The sequence below is a fragment of the Dama dama genome, chromosome 26 (assembly GCF_033118175.1).
Source record: "Dama dama isolate Ldn47 chromosome 26, ASM3311817v1, whole genome shotgun sequence".
NCBI classification, from domain to species: domain Eukaryota; kingdom Metazoa; phylum Chordata; class Mammalia; order Artiodactyla; family Cervidae; genus Dama; species Dama dama.
Window position 1 is genome coordinate 22,772,718 of NC_083706.1, and position 23,783 is coordinate 22,796,500.

The window sequence follows — 23,783 nt, forward strand, 5'->3', positions numbered from 1 at the left end:
AGAGGTTACGCTGGCTACCCAGACTGCAAGCCCTGCAACTGCAGTGGCGCTGGGAGCACAAACGAGGACCCCTGTTTTGGACCCTGTAGCTGCAAGGTACCTCGTTTACTCAAATAATGTCCCATTGTTTAGAGCAAAGGTTATTTTCCTTAGTTTCTCTCTTATGTTTGTATACATCAAGCGATTGGAGCTTCTGTAAATATCCAGTCTCTATTCCATGGCAGCACTCCTCTAAGTGTCTTTAGAATCAGGTTTGGTTCAGCAAGACACATGCCTTTGGTCTAAAAACTTACAAATACAGAAGAGAAGTCATCTTAAGAATGTGTTATTTTAACAGAAACACATTTGCCCCCTTATCTATCTAGTGTGTTAATTTTAAAATATACAACACTAAAGCCAGTAACCCTTTAAAACTACTGTACACTCAAATCTACTTTAGCTTCATGTCTTATCTAATTCTGAAAAGAATTATCTCAAAGATTTCATTCTAGATTTTCAAATCATCTTCTGAAGTTTGAACCCAGACAAGTCTGAAAATACCATGTTCAAAATCGTCTATTTAATTACCAAAAAATGTGAGACACCCTAGTGGATCTGATTACATGCTCAGTAATTCCTCATAAGAGTACTTTCAGAAATGCAACTTTGTTTATTGTACACACTCAGATAATAGGACATCATTCTATCACCATGGACACACTGTACCTGCAGCTTACACATAGAGGAAACACAGAAGCAGGTACAAATTTGAAATTATAAAACTGGCTTGCATGCATGCGTCGCTTCAGTCATGTCCGACTCTGTGCGACCCCATGGACAGCAGCCCACAGGCTCCCCTGTCCACAGGATTCTCCAGGCAAGAATACTGGAGTGGGTTGCCATCTCCTTCTCTATAAAACTGGTTTACTTTACAGTAATCAGTTCCAAAACATTCAGATCAGACAATGTTAGCTATATTAGTTGAGAGAATAAACACTCCATTGAAAAAGTTAGAATCCCATACAAATATTAAAATAAATGTTACTTTTTTAAAGAAAAAGCATAGATGAAACTTTATTAAGAATATTTCCTTTATTAATTCATTAGCCTTATCTGCTGCTGCTGCTTAGTCACTTCACTTGTGTCTAATTCTTTGCAACCCCATAGACTCTCGCCTGCCAAGCTCCTCTGTCCATGGGGCTTCTCCAGACAGGAATACTGGAGTGGGTTGCCATGCCCTCCTCCAGGCTCCAGGGGAATCTTCCCATCCCAGGGATCGAACCCAGGTCTTTTGCATTGCAGGTGGATTCTTTACCATCTGAACCTCTAGTGAAGCAGTCTTATCTAGACAACTATAAACTATATACTGATAGTTTGTGTTTACATGTGCATATGTATACAAACATTAAATCATAAAATAAGTAAATATTAGTATCCATGTTGAGAACACGTTTGTTGGGACAAGAAGCTAAATATTGTAATAGTTATATAATTAAATATATGTTATATCCAGGGCTATTTAGATGCCTATCTTGGAACACTGAAACAATAAAACTCCTGTCTACATAAACGTGCAGAAAGTCTACAGTCCACGGTAAAGAGTTGCCATGTGTTGAAAAATAGTAAACTAACTACATCTAGTACCTTTTAGTCTAATATTATCTAAGATGAAGACTTATTTGTAGATCAATACCACAGTGGTCTGTGAGTGATCACTTGCTAACGGACACCACCTGTCTTGTGGTGTATATCTTTTGGAGTAATCCTAGAAGCATCTCTAATATTTATGAAATATAGTTCCTGTATGTGCTTTATTCCTTTCCCAAAACTCCACAGAAATCTCTTAGCTTTATCATTTGCTCAAGTAAAGGACAGGCACAGCTGAGCTTCAAATGAAAGAGAAACCTTCTGAGTCTCTAGAGCATAGGAAGTAAAACTGGAAAAAAAGGGAATGTTGTCATACACATATTATTCATAGAGGGAAGATGCCTGGTATTTGCAAAGAAAGAGTAACAGCTGAAGGAGGCAGGCCCCATTCATTTTCTTTGATACATATATGAGAAAGGCTAGAACAGGAAAGTTGTCATCATTAGCAGAGCTCCAAGGGAGAATTGCTCAAGCCACTGGCTGGTCTCTGCCTGCCTCAGAGAGTGATTCCAATCCTAATAAAAAAAATGCCTCTTACAGTCACTTGAAGCTCTACATAGACAATTAGAACACAATAATAAATAGTAATTAAGAAATAAAAGAGAATGCAAAACTAAGTAAGTTGCATCATTAAAAGAGTTCTCTTCAACTATGTGATATTTTAAATAGATGACTATAAGCTCTTATAAACTAGAATGCTTTATAGGATAAAAACTTGGAGAAAGCAAATCTCATTAGATATCTAAATAATTTTAGAAGTGTTGAATTTTATGCATGTTTCACAAAAACATCATTTGACATAGGGTTGTCAGCTGATTACTCAAAACAACATGGATCAGAATGCTGTTTAACAGATGAAATGTTATTTGGAAGCTAAGTAGAGACTTAAATTCAAATCTGATGATACCTATAAAGGCATTCATCTTCAAAATGTGTATTAACCAGTAAACACTTGCACATTTATTCTTTTTCACTGTAATATATATTAATTTTCCAAAATTTTCGTTAAAAAAAATACCTTAAGTCTGTGAACATTTTAAGAAATCACCTTGTTGTAAAGTCTTGGGCCTAAATTTATTTCTAGTGTAAATTGTAAGTGACTAATGTTCTATTTAAATGCAGTACTGAGAAAAGTGGACACCTTATTCCCATTTCTTCCATTTCGCATACAGGTATTTTGGATAAAATGGAGCAAAAAAATTTGCAATCAGGTAGATTCAGGAAAGAAAGGGAATTTCCTAGATATCAGACCAAAGAAGGAAATCTGAGTTAAGCGTGGTGCTGTTTAGTTGCTAAGTTGTGTTTGATTCTTTGTGACCCCATGGACCGTAGCCTGTCAGCCTCTGTCAGTGGGATTTCCCATGGCAAATACTGGAGCAGGTTGCCATTTCCTTCACTTAAAGCATGTGAAGTGAAGAGAAAGTGTTAGTCACTCAGCGGTGTTTGACTCTTAGTGGCTATAGCAGCCAGGCTTCTCTGTCCATGGGGAATCCTCCAGCCAAGAATACTGGAGTGAGTAGCCATTTCCTTAGCCAGGGGATCTTCCTTACCCAGCCATTGCACCCAGGTCTCTTGCATTTCAGGCAGAGTCTTTACCATCTGAGCCACCAGGGAAGCCCATAAACTCAAACAAAACTATGCAACTAAGGTCATGGCATTGGAGATAGGAGGCTGGTCTTAATGCTGAGATAGGAATTCAAGTTTAGAGTTTTAATGGCTTCTCTGAACCTTGACACTAAGATTTGAACCCACCGAGGGAAACAAGAACTGAATTCATTTAAACCTGGACTCTAGAAATGCTCTCTAGCAGTCAACAAGCAGGCACTAGAAAATTACACCCAGAGGCGAGGCGTGTCAACCAGAAAACATTCTCTTTCCTTTGGGGCTCTAGGTAGGTGAAAATTAGGGCACTGTCAAAATCCCAAATCTGAGTGCCACATGGAATGGGGTTGGTTTTAATCTCCCTTTAGGTGCTGGAATTCTTCAGCACATCAAGCAAACGGTATTTCCACAGGAAGAAAGTGTAGCCTTAACTGACTGTGAACCTACCATAAAGTAGTATACTGCACAATAGGAAAATACCTGCAAGAGGAAATTGGAAGTCAGAGAAGTCAGAATGTTCATAAACTAAAAACAAGAAAGAATCAGACAACCTGAAAAAATTGCACACACATAAAAATATTTAAACAATTTAATAATATATATCACAAAAATAAAATATGTAGAAAATGAATAGTCATAAAAATATGAGTAGAAGATAAAAGCACAAAGAAAGAAAAACAGGGGAAAAAACAAAAACTAGGGTACTATATTAAAAGAATAAGCAGGTTTGGGAAAAAGTTGATGTAATTTATTTCTAGAAATGAACAAAAAAATCAGATGTAGTCATTGAAATTTAAAATTCAGTGAGTGGGTTGAAGAAGAGGTTAGAAAACTGTTGGATAGAGGATCAGAAATACAGAATGGAGTAAAATACTTATACATTGTCATAGGGAGGTAAAGAAATAAAAACATGAGATGCCAAGTGGCATGGTTGGTAGAACAATAAAATTCAACATAAGTTTAGCAGAAGTGGCCAAAGATGATATTAGATGAAATTGGGGAGAAATAGTATTCAAGAAATAATTGAGTAAAGAATTATGAAGAATTAAAGAAGATTCTATATGCTCAGTTTGAAGAAGATAAAAAAAAGTCCACCACCAGGGTTGAGTAGAATCCCTGCTCACCAGTCAAGGAAAAATATTAAAACCAGAGACAAATATCAGTTTATTGTGAATGTTCACCACCAGCAGTTCAACTTCACTGAAAAAGCTTCTCAGTGACATATGTACTTTAGTCAAAGAATATTGAACCCAGAAGAGTTTCAGTGGGTTGAAGACTGTAAGAATCAGTCTATGGAAAGCAGTAGCATTTCTGCACACCAGCGATAGCCAATTAGGAAATGTAATAATATTTAGAATGCAACAAGACGATGTGGTACTCAGGAATAAATGTTCTCAAGTAGAGGTATTTTTAAAAAGATTATAGAAGATCATAGGTAATACTTAAAATGGGGAGATAGTTGCTAATTTTAAGTGCTGGTAAAAATCTGGGGAGATGGAAGTGTTCACCATTGCTCTTATTAGAATGAATTAGGGACTTCCCTGGTGGGCCAGTGGCTAAGACTGCAACCCTAATACCGAGGGCCCAGATTTATTCCATGAGGAGGGCATGGCAACCCACTCTGGTATTCTTGCCTGTACAACCCCTATGGGCAGAGGAGCCTTGCGGCCAGCAGTCCTCGGGGTCACAAGGAGTCGGACACCACTGGGCAACTAAGCATAACACAGGAAGGAACTAGGTCCCACATGCTGCAGTGAAGATGATGAAGATCCCACATGGCACAACTTAGACCGGGTACAGCCAAATAGATAAATAAATAATTTTAAAAATTAGGATGAAGTAGTATCAAAACTCAGAGAAGGCAATGGCACCCCACTCCAGTACTCTTGCCTGGAGAATCCCATGGACGGAGGAGCCTGGTGGGCTGCAGTCCGTGGGGTCGCTAAGAGTCAGACACGACTGAGCGACTTCACTTTCCCTTTTCACTTTCATGCGTTGGAGAAGGAAATGGCAACCCACTCCAGTGTTCTTGCCTGGAGATTCCCAGGGACGGGAGAGCCTTGGTGGGCTGCCGTCTATGGGGTCGCACAGAGTCGGACACGCCTGAAGTGACTTAGCAGCAGCAGCAGTATTACCGTTAAAGGTATTTAAAACCTGTCAGCCAGCAACTCAGTACCTAGACATTTACCCTAAAGAATCTTATGCTACGTGTACAAAGAAGAATATGAAAGATGCTCAGCACGCTCCTGCTTGTTATTATGAAAATTAGGAAAAATCTAAATATCCATAGATAAGAAAAATAGTGATATATTCATATGATCTGATACAAGAAGCAAGTGAGTGAAATAGGTCTTACATGTAAAAACATTGATAAATTTCAGGTGAAGTGAAGAAAACAAATGCCCTTATCATTAATGTAAAGATGTAGAACATAAAAAAAAATCTATAAATACACAAATAGAAATTTTAAAATTTTAAATACACTGATATGTTGTGTACTAATTTCAGCAAGACAACGCTCAAAGCTTTTCCTTCTGCCTTCTTACTGTATCCTCCTCCTCTCCTAGTGTCTTCCCCTCCCAAAATTTGCTTCATCTCTCATATCCTAGCCTGTCTCTTATTCTTTCAGAAGTATATTACTTAACTTGGGCTCTTGTTGGATTTGATTTGCTGTTTAGTTGACTATATTTGCATCCACATTCCTCAGAGAAAGTGGTCTGTAATTTTCTTTTTTTGTAGTATCTTTGTCTGGTTTTGGTGTCAGGGTGATGGTGGCTTCATAGAATAAATTTGGAAGTGTTTACTCCTCTTCAACTTTTTGGAACAGTTTGAGAAGGATAAATTCCTTATTGTACATTTGGTAGGATTTCTCAGTGAGGCTGTCCAATTCTGAACTCTTGTTTGGAGAGATGTGTCTTGTTTTGTTTTGTTTTTACAGATTCTATTCCACTTCTAGTGATGATCTATTCAAGTTAACTATTTCTTCTTAACTCAATTTTGACAAGCTGTATGTTTCAAAAACTTGTCCATTTCTGCAATTTGTTAGCATAAAACTGTTCAAACTGGAGAAGGAAATGACAACCCACTCCAGTATTCTTGCTTGGAGAATTCCATAGACAGAGGAGCCTGGTGGGTTACAGTCCATGGAACTGCAAAGAGTCAGACATGACTGAATGACTAATTTCACAACTGTTCATAGCATTCTCTTATGATTTTTTGTTGAGCATTTTTCGTGTCTATGTTCATCAGTGATATTTGCCTGTAACTTTCTTTTTGTGGTATCTTTACCTGGTTTTGGTATTGGGGTGATTGTGGGGCTGGGGTTGGGGAACTGTAACTGCAGAAAATGAGATAACTGTGCTGCTGCCTAGGATCTGGGCTGCCTCTTTGGTAGACTTCTTCTGGGACCTGTCTACTCGAGATCTAGTTCTCCGCTGTGGTGTAGAGTGAGCAGAGCGCATGTATTCTTGCTGGAGAACCAGTCACTGAATCCTCCTGCCCAGAGCCTCTCTGCCCAGATTTAGCACGTGTCCACTGTGTGTTCCTGTGGCACTAGCTGGTGGATGCGTTGACAATGGTCGTCTCAGCTCTGCCCAGATCACACCCCAGCTGCCCTGGTCTGTCTCTGCATAAGTAGACTGAATCGTTGCCTTGTTCTTGTACCAGGCTGTAGTGTGGAGTTGAGTGGAGCTGGGGCATTCACCCCTTCAGATTGGGAAGTGCAGCAAAGTGGCAGCCGCCATTGCAAGGCTCTCTCTGTTCGGACTGTTAGCAAGCCAGCGCTCCTCACCAGTAGAGTCAAGGTTTCCACAGCCCATCTGTCTTAGCAGATTTTCCAGCAGGCAAGGGGACTTGCATCCTCCATGTGCATCCCAGGACTGAGAAGCACAGAGTGAATTAATCTGCTCTGTCCCCAAGGTGAGAGCCGCCAGTGTGACCCTTCTGTTTCTTCCAGATCTTTCCAAGGGGAGTGGGTTCTGACCTGATGCCTCATTTTCCCACTCTAACCTGGTGGTGTGGAGGTCTTTCTTACAGTTTTGATTGTATAGGAGATCTTCTGCCGGTCTCCCATTGGTTTCTCTGAGAATTGTTCTACATGTAGATGTATTTTTGATGAGCTTGTGGTGAGCTCCCTGCCCACCTGCTCTACCACTTTGATCCCATCTCAGACCTAGATATTTAAGTTGCCGGATTTTGGGGGGTGGATAGGGCATTCATCTATACTTTTTTTTTCTAGTTTTCAACTATTCTAGAGTTCCTAGAATAAATAGTAGCTGGTCTTATGCTTGGGGAAAAAAAAAAACAACTTAACTTGCTCTCTTTGACTACCAGTAACAGTCATTAGTACAGTCTTGCCTGGAAAATCTCATGGACAGAGGAGCCTGGCAGGCTGCAGTCCATGGGGTCACAAAGAGTTGGACACAACTGAGCGACTGAACAGAACTGAAACACACATGGGAAAATATGCATATTTTTAACTTCTAGGTAGTGGATAATGGATAGTTAGCATATGTACTTTTCTAATGCTTTGAAGTAATTCTAGATTTAAAGTTTCTCTAATTGAAGGGAAAAAAAGGATTTCCTAATTTAAAAAGATATAAAAGCAATTTTTAGCTTACTACGATATCAACTTCTGTAATGTCTACACATAAGATTTTCTGTTATATCCTTGTTTAGATAATGATATTACTGAACACCATCCTAATTATATTTCAAAATATGAAAGCAGTGCAACTCAAGACACAAAAATATTTACTAATTTTCTGTATTATTAAAATGTTTAAAATGTCTCTCCTGGTAAATTACAAGAGACAAGCTAATTTCAGATATATGACAAGTCAATTAAATTTAAAGGCTCTTCTGACTCTTGGCATTTATTTTAAGTACTACATGCTAAAATTTGGCTCTTTTGAAGTTTAGTATCATATTCTCTATTCAAAGTGAATTGAATTGCAGGCTCTGATAAATAATATAAATGGGCCTTGATCTAGGTAGAAACATGCTTTTATTTTTATCAAAGTCATAATAGACAAATAGTGAAGTAAAAACTGGAAATCAAAGTCTATATTTTTATCTTGTTTTGCTTTTTTTTTTTTTTTTTGACTGCACTTTTCATTAACTTCTTACTGGCACACAAAATGATGTGATCTGACCTTGATTTACCTCTCCGGAATATTCTTGAACTTCAGCCTCTGTCTTCTAGCCTTGCTTAAATTTCTTGAGTCACCAATCTCTTTTTAACTCTGGAATTTTACAGATTCTATTCAGACTGCTTGGAAAACCTAACTCTGACCTTTTCCCTTTTCTTACCTAGGCAGTTTTCAAGGTTCAGTTCCATTTCTCAGTAAACTATCCATTATCCCCAAGAGAAAATTATTCTTCTGCCATAGTCACTTGTCATCTTTTTCCTTGATTATCTTTTCACAATTTGCAATCCATTTAACATCTATTAAACTTCTGTGATGACATCAATTCTATGTATTTTCTTCATCATTAAAAACTAAGATAACACAGTGGCTCATACATAAAAAAGAAGGAAAGGAGAAAACTAAAAAGAAGTATGAAGCTTTGACAGTTGCTTAAACTGATTCATATTTCTTAATCCATAAAATGATATTGAATCTTTCTTGCCTAATTCTCTATAGTTGTAACATTGAAACAAAATATAAAGTATAATCATAAATGACTGCTGGTTCATCTCTTGTTTATATATTTTTATAAGTAGAGATAAGTTTCCATTCTTTTCCCCAATGGGATTTTTAAAGTGTATGCCAATATTTTTATTGGTCTGGATTTCCCACCTCTTTTCCATTTATGTACAGGGATGTTTATCTTACTTTCTTGTTAGATTCAAACCCAGGGCATTTTTACAAAAGGCATTTAATTTATATATTTGATCCCAAATCTAAATTACAAATGTAAAATTTTTAGCATAAAAAGTCTATGCCATAATTTGTCTTCTGTGACAGTTACAGTTCAAAACTATTATGTTAATTGTCTTTTTATATTGAAAGTTAAGGTTGTAAAAAATTGAGAACTAATTTTCATTGCTTTTCTTCTCTTTTTCTAACCCACCAAGTATTATTTAACCTTAGAACAGTGTATTTAAAGAGTAAATACTCAACAAATACTGCTAATTATCTAATTATCCTTCTTTTGTTAACTTCTTTTAATACTAGGGTGCATTAGAATGAAGGCCATAATAGAGAGAAGCTTTAATTGACTACAAACACCCCAACCAACAGTCATGGCTGCAAATTTTTCTGAAGAAATTATCACAAAAAAATAAATGTCAGTGGAGATATTCCTGGTAACTTTGTCAGTAGAATTCCCAGTTGGCTAACAATCACAGATAAACATGTACTGTTGAAGTTGTCCCTAATTTGTAAGAAGGTAATTTCATGAGAAAGAATACAGGGAAACTATTATGACTCTATTTCTCTAGAGAGAAACTGTGCTGAGGAAACTATAGCAAAAAGAAAACTGATGTGAAAAAAAAAAAAAGAAAACTGATGTCAACCCAACAGTCTCTAACTTCAAGAAGAAAGGATCTAGTCATATTTTTATAATTCAACTTTATTTTTAGGAAAAAAGATTACTTAATAAAAAGGGACAGTTATTACATACTTTGTGTAGGGTAGGTCAAAAAACATCTAATTAGATACTCAGCTAAATATGTTCAACAGAAATATGTATATAAAGCACATATTTCTCCCTAAGGAGATAAAAATTTGTTCTTGAGGGGCAAAAATATATCCATTTTATGTATAAGGCAAGCATATTCATGCAGTGTGTTAACACATACAGTATATCTGTAGAATTAAAATTTCATTTTGGTGATGATTAGAAAAAAATGACTAAGAGGTTCCTTAGGGACAAGATAATAAAAACTAGGTTGAGAACCATGGGTCTGAAGTGACACTTTTTATTATCAAAATATGTAAGAGAATAAAAATATATGCTATGTGGATTAATTTTTGACAATGAAAAAATAGTTGACTATTATTAGTTCTTGTCTAATTTTTGTTAATATAACCAACTGGAATAATGCTTTAGAAATGAAAGAGCTAGAATATTTGCTTTCAGGAAAATAAGATGATATATGGAAATGTTAATCTCTAGAGTGAAAGTCTGGAGCACTCTGAAAATTAAATGTGGAGCATTTGGGAAATTACCTAGTTCATAGGCCTATCTGTAAAAAAATTACCATTAAATTTTGAAATTAGAAAGAATACTATTGAACTCTAAATAAATATTAAATTACTGGATTGATGAGAGCTGCACATTTGAAATGCCAAGAGACTAGATTTGACCCCATTTTGTTTAGATAAACAGTTAAAAAGACTTTTAACATTTTTATTAAATTACATGCTGACAACTCTTTTTAAAGTTGATCAGTATAGAGAGCTAAAAGAGAGAAATGTCATAATGACTAAATTAGTATTTGGGCTAAAAGTCATAGACTGTTACCATCATTATCAGTTATTTTCACAGCCATGCTTTGGAGACTGAGTTGGAGGTGACACATAAGAAGATAAGGTGCTTGTCCTCGAATATCTCAGTAATATAAGTGGCAAAAAGAGAACATAAATGATGGTTTTATTGTTTGGATTGATTGATTGACTTAAAAAAAAAAAACCACGTAGACATTCTTACATCTGTAAACATTCTAATTAAAGAGAACAGTGCTGCAGAGGCCCGTTTAAATCTGATGTTGCAAACCTTAAGATATATTACATTTTTTTTCTTTCAAGCTTGTGGCCTTTCTGTCTTATTTTTCCTTCAGTAGGTTGGAAAACTTTGGTCATAAATCTAGTGTCAGATCCAGAGCATGTACTCAATACCCCTCTTAAGACAGTAATTCCCTTGTGCTTTGTATTATACTCACTGGTCCACGTTCTTACTTCCTTTGCTGTAATTCTCTTGAGGACATTTTTTATATTCTCTTTGGCATTTCATATAATGCCTTGTATGTAGTATGTCAGCTATGATTTGATGAATGGGTGAGTAATAACAGAGAATAAAGGAACAGTGAGAAGTGATATACAGATCATTTATTAATAATTTAATATTGATAGCAAAGGAAATTAAAATGCTCAAAGAACCTACCTATAAAGCAGATAGTTCATTCTCAAGTTGAAAATGAATTAGGAATACAGTCAGGGGTTGCTTCATGGGTGATAGTTGTTGATGACTCCTAGAGAAAGTTTGAAAAAGCAATTATGTACCTGGGAACACATAAAAAGAACTGAGACCCAAGCTTCCAAGATCACGTGTATTAGAAAACTACTAAAAAGTGGAGAACCTCTGTCTCTGTGAGGTGTAATAAAGGCCCTGGAGCACCATGCTTCTATGTTTGAATTGAGCACTCTAAAGTGTATTAAATATCAGACTGTGATGTTCTCTAGTAAGCACTGTTTTAAAACTAGTATCTATTTAAAGAAAATTCTGGAGTCCTTAAATAAGAAATTACTTAGATATGCACTCTCTTAAGGGAGATTAGAAAGCTAAAAAGGAAGTAGAATCTGATGTAATAATCAAGTCTATACATATCAGAAAGCAGAGTGCTAGTGAGGAGCTAAAACGATGTTCTCCCTGATTCATTATTTTCTTAGAAGCATCATAGGCTCTTTAACCAGTCCATAAGAACACACATAGAAGAATTAATATATCCACCAATGGATCAAATTGCCAACATCCATTGGATCATAGAAAAAGCAAGTTATTTCCAGAAAAGCATTTACTTCTGCTTTATTGACTACGCCAAAGCCTTGACTGTGTGGATCACAACAAACTGTGAAATATTCTTAAAGAGATGGAAATACCAGACCACCTGACCTGCCTCCTAAGAAATCTGTATGCAGGTTAAGAAGCAACAGTTAGAACCAGACATGGAACAATGGACTGGTTCCAAATAGGAAAAGGAGTACCTCAAGGCTGTATATTGTCACCCTGTTTATTTAACTTATATGCAGAGTACATCATGAGAAACGCTGGGCTGGATGAAGCACAAGCTGGAATCAAGATTGCCGGGAGAGATATCAATAGGAGAAATATCAATAACCTCAGATATGCAGATGACACCACCCTTATGGCAGAAAGTCAAGAGGAACTAAAGAGCCTCTTGATGAAAGTGAAAAAGGAGTGTCAAAAAGCTGACTTAAAACTCAACATTCAGAAAACTAAGATCATGGCATCCAGTCCTATCACTTCATGGCAAATAGATGGGGAAACAATGGAAACAGTGAAAGATTTTATTTTCTTGGGCTCCAAAATCACTGCAGATGGTGACTGCCACCATGAAATTAAAAGACGCTTACTCCTTGGAAGAAAAGCTATGACCAGCCTAGACAGCAATATTAAAAAGCAGAGACATTATTTTACTAACAAAAGCCCTTCTAGTCAAAGCTATGGCTTTTTCCCAGTAGTCATGTATGGATGTGAAAGTTGGGCCATAAAGAAAGCTGACTGCTGAAGAATTAATGCTTTCGAACTGTGGTGTTGGAGAAGATTCTTGAGAGTCCCTTCGAATGCAAGGAGATCCAACCAGTCAATCCCAAAGGAAATCAGTCCTGAGATACGTTGGAAGGACTGATGCTGAAGCTGAAACTCCAATACTTTGGCCATGTGATGCAGAGAACTGACTCATTGGAAAAGATCCTGATGCTGGGAGAGATTGAAGGCAGAAGGAGAAGGGGACGACAGAGAATGAGATGTTTGGATGGCATCATGGAGTCAATGGACATGATTTTGAACAAGCTGTAGGGGTTGGTAAAGGACAGGGAAACCTGGTCCATGGAGTCGCAAAGAGTCTGACATGACTGAGCGACTCAACTGAACTACTATTTACCATATTTAGTATTGACTTAATATTCACTGTAGTAGAGGTTGAGAAAAATCAGAACCAATGACTTTTCTGTTGAGTGATTCTAACTCAATCGATTAGGAACGACACTCAATAAAGAAAAAGTATGGTATAGACTCAGGACTAAAAGTGAAGAATTCTAGAAACTTAAAGTTGTGGTTTCAAGCTGGGGTACTATGCAATATTATATAAGGTACATGCAGACTTAGAGCTGATAATTGTTTTGAAGTGAGTTGAAGTTAATTGAATGTAGGATTCACCGAAGTGAATTAGTGTACAGATTTAGAAACTATAGCAGGATCTAAAATATTTTGCCTCAAGATTTGTCACAATAAACAAAGTAAAACTAACAGTTGGTCAACCTGTTTTTATAGGTATAGATATCCTACTATCCTTACCATGTTGTGTTGGTAAAGACCACACTCATTTTGAATGATTCACTAGAAAGATTCATAACTTTTGTTGGTGGGAATGCAAACTAGTACAGCCGCTATGGAAAACAGTGTGGAGATTTCTTAAAAAACTGGAAATAGAACTGCCATATGACCCAGCAATCCCACTTCTGGGCATACACACTGAGGAAACCAGATCTGAAAGAGACACATGCACCCCAATGTTCATCACAGCACTGTTTATAATAGCCAGGACATGGAAGCAACCTAGATGCCCATCAGCAGATGAATGGATAAGGAAGCTGTGGTACATATACACCATGGAATATTACTCAGCCGTTAAAAAGAATTCATTTGAACCAGTCCTAATGAGATGGATGAAACTGGAGCCCCTTATACAGAGTGAAGTAAGCCAGAAAGATAAAGAACATTACAGCATACTAACACATATATATGGAATTTAGAAAGATGGTAACGATAACCCCATATGCAAAACAGAAAAAGAGGCACAGAAATACAGAACAGACTTTTGAACTCTGTGGGAGAAGGTGAGGGTGGGATATTTCAAAAGAACAGCATGTATACTATCTATGGTGAAACATCCCACAGCCCAGGTGGGATGCATGAGACAAGTGCTCGGGCCTGGTGCACTGGGAAGACCCAGAGGAATCGGGTGGAGAGGGAGGTGGGAGGGGGGATCGGGATGGGGAATACGTGTAAATCTATGGCTGATTCATATCAATGTATGACCAAAAAAAAAATAATAATAATAAAAAAAAATAATAATTAAAATAAAAAAAAGAAAAGAAAAGCAGTTATAGTCATGGTTTATTAAAGTAAAAAAGGGGACTAGTGGTCCAGTGGTTAAGACTCCACACTTTCAATTCAGGGGGCATAGGTTCAATGCCTGGTTGGGAAATTAAGATCCCAGCTGTGCAGAGTGCAGACAAATAAATAAAAAAGATAAAATGAGAAGGACACAGGTCGAAATCCTGTATCCATTTGTATGCAACAAATTTTGTAGGCAACAAAAGGTGCATAGGAGAGAATCAAGGAGAGACCAAGCACAAACTTCCAGTCATCCTCTCCCAGTGGAATCACACAGAGAGTGGTTAATTCTCCTAACAACACTGTTTTGCCACACATATGAGTTATTATCAACAAGGAAAACTCACTGAAGTCTGTGTTCAAGGTTTGTATTGGGGGTCAAATTAAGTAGATATGGAGTACTTATATGACTGACTTTGTCTACTCAGTCTCAGCTACCCCAGGTCAAACTGATACATGATGGCAAGGACCCCAGGTAAACAAAACTAGGCATTTACCATAAATCATATCATTAGCATAAAATATCTCATATGACTCCTGGTTTCAGATATACAAAGACATTTTTATCAGGCAAGATATTCTAAGGGTTTAGTGGTTATGTCCCAGGAGCTGGTCAAAGGACAGTCGTTTCAATTTAGAATGTGCAAGGTTTGAATAAGACCATTGAATTAATCCTTTACTGCACCTTATGATATTGAAAATTTTCTTTGTTCTAGTGTCTCATGTTATGGATACTTTACTTACTATTGCCAGGTTTAACCCCTCAAGTATAGTTGTATTGATTTATCTCCTACTGTATACCTTTTAATGACCTTTCATCAATTCCTATGGGATAAGATCCGATCTCTTAAAGGTTTATTATGTGAAGTTAGGGGCCCTGGAACCCAAGTACCAAATTAAGATCCTTGGAGAAGGAAATGGCAACCCACTCCAGTACTCTTGCCTGGAAAATTCCATGGATGGAGGAGCCTGATAGGCTACAGCCCATGGGGTCGCAAAGAGTTGGACATGACTGAGCGACTTTTCTCTAAATTAAGATCCTAGCATAAGGGAAATATTCAATATAGTTTTTTTCCCCCCAATTATTTTTGTTTGTTGGAGGCTAATTACTTTACAATATTGTAGTGGTTTTTGCCATACATTGACATGAATCAGCCATGGATTTACATGTGTTCCCTATCCTGATTCCCCCTCCCACCTCCCTCCCCATCCCTTCCCTCTGGGTCTTCCCAGTGCACCAGCCCTGAGCACTTGTCTCATGCATCCAACCTGGACTGGCGATCTGTTTCACACTTGATAATATACATGTTTTGATGCTGTTCTCTCAGATCATCCCACCCTTGGCTTCTCCCATAGAGTCCAAAAGGCTGTTCTATACGTCTGTGTCTCTTTTTCTGTCTTGCATATAGGTTATCGTTACCATCTTTCTAAATTCCATATATATGCATTAGTATACTGTATTGGTGTTTATCTTTCTGGCTTATTTCACTCTGTATAATGGACTCCAGTTTTATCCATCTCATTACAACTGATTCATATGTATTCTTTTTAATGTCTGAGTAATATTCCATTGTATATATGTACCACAGCTTTCTCTGAATGAAACTTCTAAGGTTTGAATTATTTCTTATTCCTATTATCTTTGCTACGAGGTCTCTCTTCTATCCCCTCCGTCAGGATGAACTTTTAAACCATGCTTGAAGGCTTAGGTCAAATTCCACTCTTGTCATAAAGCCTCCTCAAGCCTTCATAGCAGAAACCAGCCCTTTATCCTCTGTGCTCTTATAATTTATTTCTGATATCTTCTTTTCATGTTCCACCTTGCATTATGTTGATTGTAAATGTATCTTTTTACTCAACTCTAGATGTTGGCTTTTAAAAACAGAGATCTTGACTCACTCATCTTTAGAGTACCTAGAATTTCTACCATAATGTGATGCTTTGGTTTATTAAATTGAATATTGCAATTATTTAATCATTACTTTTCAAGGTCATATTGCCAGTCTAAAATGTAGCTAAGAAAAATGTAACTAATGTCTGAAAGTTTCTAATTGTTAGGCTCAGTATGAATCTCAGAAAAGTGGTATTACAAGCTTTCAAATCAGAGTAAATGAAAGTGAATTAGACCAAGCATGTAAGAACACAGTGTGCAGACAGCTGTACTGTGTCCTTAATGGGATAAGCGAAATTATCACTATTGAATGTTTCATCTTTCCTGCCTGTATCCTCTTCTGAAGGTGCTCTCAGGTTCAGGATATGGGGGGATATATTTGCCATCTTAGGTCTGAAATTAGTTCAATTAGTTTTGTTGACATCTATCATCTCAAAATACCTGAAATTTACCTTAAAAATAGTGAGAATACTAGCAGGAATATCAGTGCAATAATTACATTTGTGTGCATATTGGGAGGCTGAAGTTTGACATGTGAAACATGTCTAGAGACACTCTTTTGTTTAGGCTCCTGGCAGTGTAGAAATGGTTGAGGTGGTAAGTAGCACATAGAAATCAAGCCCAAAACTTAATTTCAAATATATCATTCTCTTGGATATCAGGAGAATATCTTTATTTGTTTATTTTTATAAATGTCTCTGTTTTTCATGCCGTTGCTCTTCTTTGATCTCCCCCCCCCCCATATTCTTGCATCTTTATGGCCCCATCTTCTGCCCAGTCTTTATTCAAATATGTTTTTATGAATCACCTGCTAGGTACACAGTGCTTCACTGTGCCTGAAAAATATGACCACTAGGAGATTTATTCAAAATTAATAAAGCTTTATTAAGCTAGTGTTCAATGTTGTGCCAGAAACACTTCCATGTTTGGGTATAATAAAGGCAGGTAAGACAGTGTTCTACGTCTGAATAGATTATGGTATGGCTGGAGTGAATGATCTTAGAAGATATAGCAGTACTTTTCTGTGGTTATAATAGAAAAATGGCAGAAGGCTGCTGCTGCTGCTGCTAAGTCACTTCAGTCGTGTCTGACTCTGTGTGACCCCATAGACGGCAGCCCACCAGGCTCCCCTGTCCCTGGGATTTTCCAGGCAAGAACACTGGAGTGGGCTGCCATTGCCTTCTCCGTGACAGAAGGCTATGGGAACACATTTGAGAAAGAAGTTAGTTTTCTAAGGAAAAGGAAAATTTCAGAATTGAAGTAATAAGAGAATTCAAGGAAGAGGGAAAATGTGGGGCAAATTCATATGTGGGGACTACTATGAATCTATCTCCTGAGAAGCAGGGAACTTTCATATAGAAGACATTAGTCAAGATTAACCATTCTTTAACAGAGATTATAGCCTTCCCAGTTTTTCATCATATAGTCAGCTTTCTCTGGCTTGAGTCCCATGTATAAACAAACAATCTTTCAGTATACTGGGTCTAGGATTAATGAAGCCAATCTAGAGAGCAGTCACCGAATGAGAATTATTTTTTCCCCATAATGTTACTCTATGATTAACTGACTATACCAGTATGTTAAAGGAAACACTGTGAAAATTAACTAGGGAAAACTTTCTTTCTTTGCTACTGTATCTCATCAGGGAAATAGTGTGACTATTTGCCCAGTTTCTCTACCTGTCTCATTCTTAGGCTTGCTTCAAGGATTTGTATTTTTCATATGTGGTGTGAAAAATATTTTACCATCTGTATAATATCAATGTTCTATGCTACATTTATGTATCAGCTTAATATCTTTTATTTTATCATGTATCATGTGTTCTAAGAGGGAGCAGTTTAACAACATAGAATGGTAAACACTGAACCAAATGTCTAAGTTATTGCTGGATTTATCATGACAGTTGCTCCCCTCTGGACAAAGATGAAGATCAAATTGTAACTCGGTGCAGTAGATTAGAATCAAACATTATTTCCTACTAGTGTGGTTAGGACAGCATCTAGTTAATAAGAAATTTTTGAGAAGATTTTTAAAAATATGATTATACATTAAATAAAGTTGAGAGGTAACATGAAGAATATACAACTTATATTTTTCTTGAGCAGAAATAGAGACAATGTTCTATTTTGAAGGGCACCTGTGTTAATAACCTACTTCTCTGTTTATAGGAAAATGTTGAAGGAGGAGACTGTAGTCGCTGCAAATTTGGGTTCTTCAATTTGCAAGAGGATAATCATAAAGGTTGTGATGAGTGCTTCTGTTCAGGAGTTTCAAACAGATGTCAAAGCTCCTACTGGACCTATGGCAACGTAAGCAATAAATAGCCTTTGAATTCTGTGTGCTGCTCCACGGGGCTTCTTGCTATTGTCCTTCTGTAAGAAATTAACTTTTTTTTCTTGTAGTGAGCTTCTACTTAAACTTATCTTGGAGAAGTGATGGAATTTTCTTTCAAATATTCGCTGTGTCTCTTTGACCAAAGCCTTTAAGGTTTTGTACCAGTGTGTAAACTGGAACCTCTTATAATAAATCAACACTAGCCTTTTCAGTCTCCATGATTAGTATGTGAAGCAATGATGGAATTAATGCTGCCTTTGCCTCAAAGGCAGAGAAGCCATCTAATTGTGATAGGAAGGATTATGAATTGCATTCACCAGTATTTTTGGTATACACATTAAGAGAAACTCCTTTAACAGCTATGTGTATAATACCTATTACCCACCAGTCTTTAGTTGTGATTTTATGTTGCCATAGCTCTTTCTTTGTTAAAAGGAGAAACTAAATTTGAATATCTTCATTCTTAATTGATTTGAAAAAGTTCAAGTTATTACATGTTTAGTGGTGGTGATGGCGGTTTAGTCCAACTTTTGTTACTCCGTGGACTGTCGCCCGCCAGGGTCCTCTGTCCTTGGGAAGAACAGTGGAGTGGATTGCCATTTCATTCCCCAGAGGATCTTCCCGACCAGGGATTAAACCTAGGTCTCCTGCATTGCAGGCAGATTCTTTACCACTGAGCCCCGGGAAGCCCTGGGGTGTTCTTCCTCTACCATAAACATGAACCTGTTTTCCTCCTACCTCCGTTGCCTGTCATACACTCATTGATTTTTCATCCTTTCACAGACAGCAGTTTGTCTCCTTATGAAAGAGGACCTTCAGGGAATTTCAAATAGTTTGTGTGGCAGCACTTAGGAGTACAAAATACCAGGAAACAGGCTGGAGAAAGGAGGAGAAACCTACAGAGGGAATGAGAAACTAGATACACATGGTTGAGTTTACTAAGAAGTTGAGCTGTTATCCTTGGAGAGTAACTGAAGGATTTTAGCAGGGGGGTGTTGGGATTAGAGTTGGATTTTACAAAGATCACTATTTTAATAAAACTGAATTCCAAACACTACTGCCTTTCAGCTTTAATGAGCTAACTAATCCTTAATATAGCTATGAAAATTTTGTCTACTTGTGTTGCTTTTAAGTCTGAAATATTATGAGTAGTTTCTGATTGTACTCTTCATACCTAAATGAACCTGTGCATACTTTATCAAGTATTGCTTACGGAACAGATTGTGTAGAACCAACGGCAAATGAACAGTTAGTCTAACTTCACCCTCTAGACTGTTCCATCAATGTACAAAAGTTTTATGGTTAGCAGAGGAGCAGAAGTAACATTCAGCTTTGTACTTCAGAAACTAGGTTCACTGATATTTGCATTTCAGGCATTTTTCTGGAAAGAACTTTCTCTGAATCTTGCTGGGCTGTCCTTGGAGGTCTGATGAAGGATGTTGGAAAGGGAAGAATAGTAGTATGTATCTTGCTGATTTTCTGTCAAAGAAACCTTCATTGAATCTCTCTCTCTTGATAAGGGCAGTCCCAGCAGTTCCACAGCTTTAGGAGATAATCAAATGACCTCTTCATGAAGAAATTTTAAAAATATTTCATCCATGTGTGATCGCCATTACCATTCTGCTACCCATTACCCACAAGGCCAAGCAGCTCACACATGACTTGTGGGTCCCTGGTAGCCGTAAACCTCAGTATCCAGTCTTATGTCCTGACGAGGTAGGACGGTTTAAATTTAGAATTGTAGCCATGTGCCACACATAGCTGGAGAATAAATGTGTGAAAGCAAGTCATCTTTCCCTAATTCCTCCTTAAACGTTCCTTCCTTTTCTGGCCCAAGGATCAAGACTAGGAGTTCTCATAGCACTTCTGACCCTACGGGAAGGAATAGGAACAGTATTGTGAGCTGGTGTTTTCAACTATCCTGGAGCCTCAAATTGAAATTTAAATATATGAAAAGGAAGGAACTAGTAAATGAAAATCTACCTTTCATATCTTATCTCTTTTCTTCCTCTTCTTTACAAATGCATATATAGTACCTTTTGGAATAATTGTTTCCATAAGAAACTGGAAAGTACTAGTGGAGTGAAAAATGGGAAATTCAAACTTCAACTATTTGATAATTTATACAAAATTATGTGTGATTTTAAATGACTTTTTAAGAAAGTAGTATTTGAAATCATAATTTTTAAAAATCACACTGGATTAATAAAAATAGATTACACTGTAATATCATCCAAACTCCTAGAAACATCAAGGAAAAAAATAATGGTGAGAACATATGAGACGTTTAATGATATACACAACTTTTATATTTTCCTAAACGTTCATAGTTTTTGTGTTATTAATTTTCAAAATAGGAAAGAGAAGTGTCTGGGTTCTTTTCTTAAGTGACAATGATTGTGTGTTTTCTTTAAGATACAAGACATGAGTGGCTGGTATCTGACTGATCTTTCTGGCCGTATTCGAGTGACCGCCCAGCTGGAGGACTCAGACTCACCGCAGCAGATCAGCGTTAGCAGCGTGGAGGCCCGCCAAGCCCTGCCCCAGAGCTACTACTGGAGTGCGCCCGCGCCTTACCTGGGCAACAAGGTGAGTCCCTTCAGTGCTTGCTTCTTGCTACTTTGCTTCAGTTGATCAATAGGGAGAATGGGTTTTATATAGTCTTTCTTTAAAGAAAGGTGAGATCAAATATATACTGATTGGATTGCTGGAACCAACTGAATCAGATTAAGCTGGACTTTTCCACCCTGCCCCATGGGTGCTTGCATCCCCACATCACAGTTCTATGTAGTTGCTATCCTGTGTCAAACATTTTAAAAGAGCAAATAAAGCAATGAAGCCTTTAGGTATTTTTTTTGCAAAACAGATGGTAGATACTGGAAGACACGGTGTCATGTTTACTTGAAATAGCTGTTTTTCTAGAATTGTCGGTGGTGGAATACTTACTGAAGTCTTTCTCATCTGTTTCTATTTCATTTCAAAACTGGTATTCAAGAGAGCTACTTTCTCTACCTTGTCAGAATGTTAATTGGAAATGAAATTTATTACATAACTAATTTAATACTTGCCATGAAGCTTATAATAAATACCATATTTCCTGGAGCTCAGGAAGAGAACTACCATAAAAGAAGAGCCAGATTGAAAGCACATGTTTGTTTTCAAGCCCACTGACACACATGGAAAAACACACTCACAGATAAACAAATGTAGCGCTTTCAGAGATGAAGGTACTTCTTTCTTCCCCTCTCTTGTGAATTAACTCTAACTAGATAGGTTCCTTGGCTTTTATCATTTTATTTTATTTTGCTTAACAATTCATTGGAAACAAAGTTTGATATAGAAATTCTAAATGAGAATACTTGCTTGGTCTGTGGAACTTAATACTTTGTCAGCTCATAATTAAATGACCTAATCACACCAGAAATTGTCAGTCCCAGAAAAATCCTTCAGCAAATTGAAACTATTTAAGACTAGTTTTCAACTATAAGAATATAGCTTACTTTGGAGAAAATCTTCATGATTAAATAAAAATATTTTAATAATTAGTGGTGTGTGAACATTAAGACAGGAAACCTTGCTAGTTCATATCAATGGAAACTAGTGGTTTATCTGTTTGAAAACATTATAACTTTTGGCCTGTTTCTTATTTTTACAGGCCTCTAAATACCATTATGAAAAATGTGTAAATGAGTAAAACACATTTTTCAATGAATATTTATTTTTAAAGAGACAATGTATGTTGCATAAAATTTTCCAGCTGTAATAAAAATCTAATTAAGCTGTTACTTCAAAGCCCTTTCCAACAAGAGGTCTTTCTATTCTATTCTGTTTAGGAATTTCCTGAATACCCAACAAGAATAAAATAGCACATAGGACTCAAATGTCTATAGCTTAAAACTGCCAAGAGACAAACAAATAAACAAAAAAACCAGGAGCTGTCTTTTTTTCCAGCTTCTCTGAGGACTTTAGAGAAGAACCATGGATCAAAATTGGATGAGTTTCAGAGGTCTTACTTTTCTTACCACAGTGAAGTTTACTTATATAGGTAGTTTTTTAAAATAGAATATCCTTTGCCATATTTTCCATCATTTTTTCTTTGCCCATATGCTTTTTCTTTCTGTTGGCTGAAAATCAAACTGACAGAAGGAAGGCAAGCAAATAGGACATGAAATAGCATCAGAGCAAAGCATTTGGACATCCTGTGTGTAGTATTGGTTCCCAAAGATAACTTTCCTTATCCTGTCTGGACTGCTGCTTGTTAACCACCCACAATGAAGTACTTCACATCCCGCACAGATCATGTTCACATCAAAAAGCTGTGCTTGCCTGGGCTTCAGTTTCTGTGAACTGAGTACTTTGTTCAGTGAACAAAGTACTGATAGCAGGGTCTGCAAATTGTTTGAATATGGAAGACATTTTTTAATGTAATGTGGAAGCCCTCGGTGGTTTAGTGTCAGACATCTCAGTATGAATGGAACAATTTGCTTTAATAACTGAACCATATAAATTTTTGATACTGCAATAATACTGCAAGCTCTCACAAATTACCACAGTACATCTTAACTGTCATGTCACATCACGTAAATTACAGTCATGATGACATGCTTAGCTTGGTTGATATAATATCTTGCTGAGGAAATGGAAGATTGTAGGGCCTTGTTTGTAAATCTGGTAAAGTCACTTTTCTAAATAGTTGAGGCTAAATTCTTTCCTAGTAATTGCCGTTGGAATCAGAGCCATTGCCAGACTCTGACAGAAATAGTATGTCAAGAAACTAGTCTATCTGCTTAGATACTGAATTTGATTTACATCCCTGACCAGGAAGCTCTGGATATATAATCCTTCCTTTGCCTTTTTCATGTTAATTTCTAAGTTGAAAAAGTATTTATGAGATGCTATTAGCTTTTCCTAAATACTTGTATAACCAGTTTTCAAACATTTTCCAAGTTCCTTAGTGGTAAATTCACTTGTAACAGATGGGAGATGTGTTGTACATATTTCATTTTAATGAAGGTGCCACATGCCAGTCTTCCTATGTTTTGGTAACCTAACCCCAAATAATAAAACTGCTCTAACTTGAGATCCACTTTGCTAACATAGAAACCTGCCTGGGCATAATTAAACTCAAGAGCACTAGCCAGTTTAGCAAAGGAATACTTTTCATATTAAGAAACATTTTTATTGACGACAGTCCCTCTTTGGAATAATGAGGAATACGTAGGTGGATATAGTTGTGTATGTAGAT

At 36.9% G+C, this 23,783-nt stretch overlaps 1 protein-coding gene across 1 annotated transcript in view; it reads left to right on the forward strand.

Moving 5' to 3' along the window:
- The window catches only part of LAMA2 (laminin subunit alpha 2), a 659,970-nt gene that overhangs the window by 275,104 nt on the left and 361,083 nt on the right, over positions 1 to 23,783 (forward strand). The window contains exons 10-12 of the mRNA XM_061130198.1: positions 1 to 96; positions 18,373 to 18,513; positions 20,954 to 21,127. The exon at positions 1 to 96 is cut by the window's left edge and continues 65 nt beyond it. Of these exons, the coding sequence (XP_060986181.1) occupies positions 1 to 96; positions 18,373 to 18,513; positions 20,954 to 21,127 (411 nt within the window). The remainder of the gene's footprint in view (positions 97 to 18,372; positions 18,514 to 20,953; positions 21,128 to 23,783) is intronic.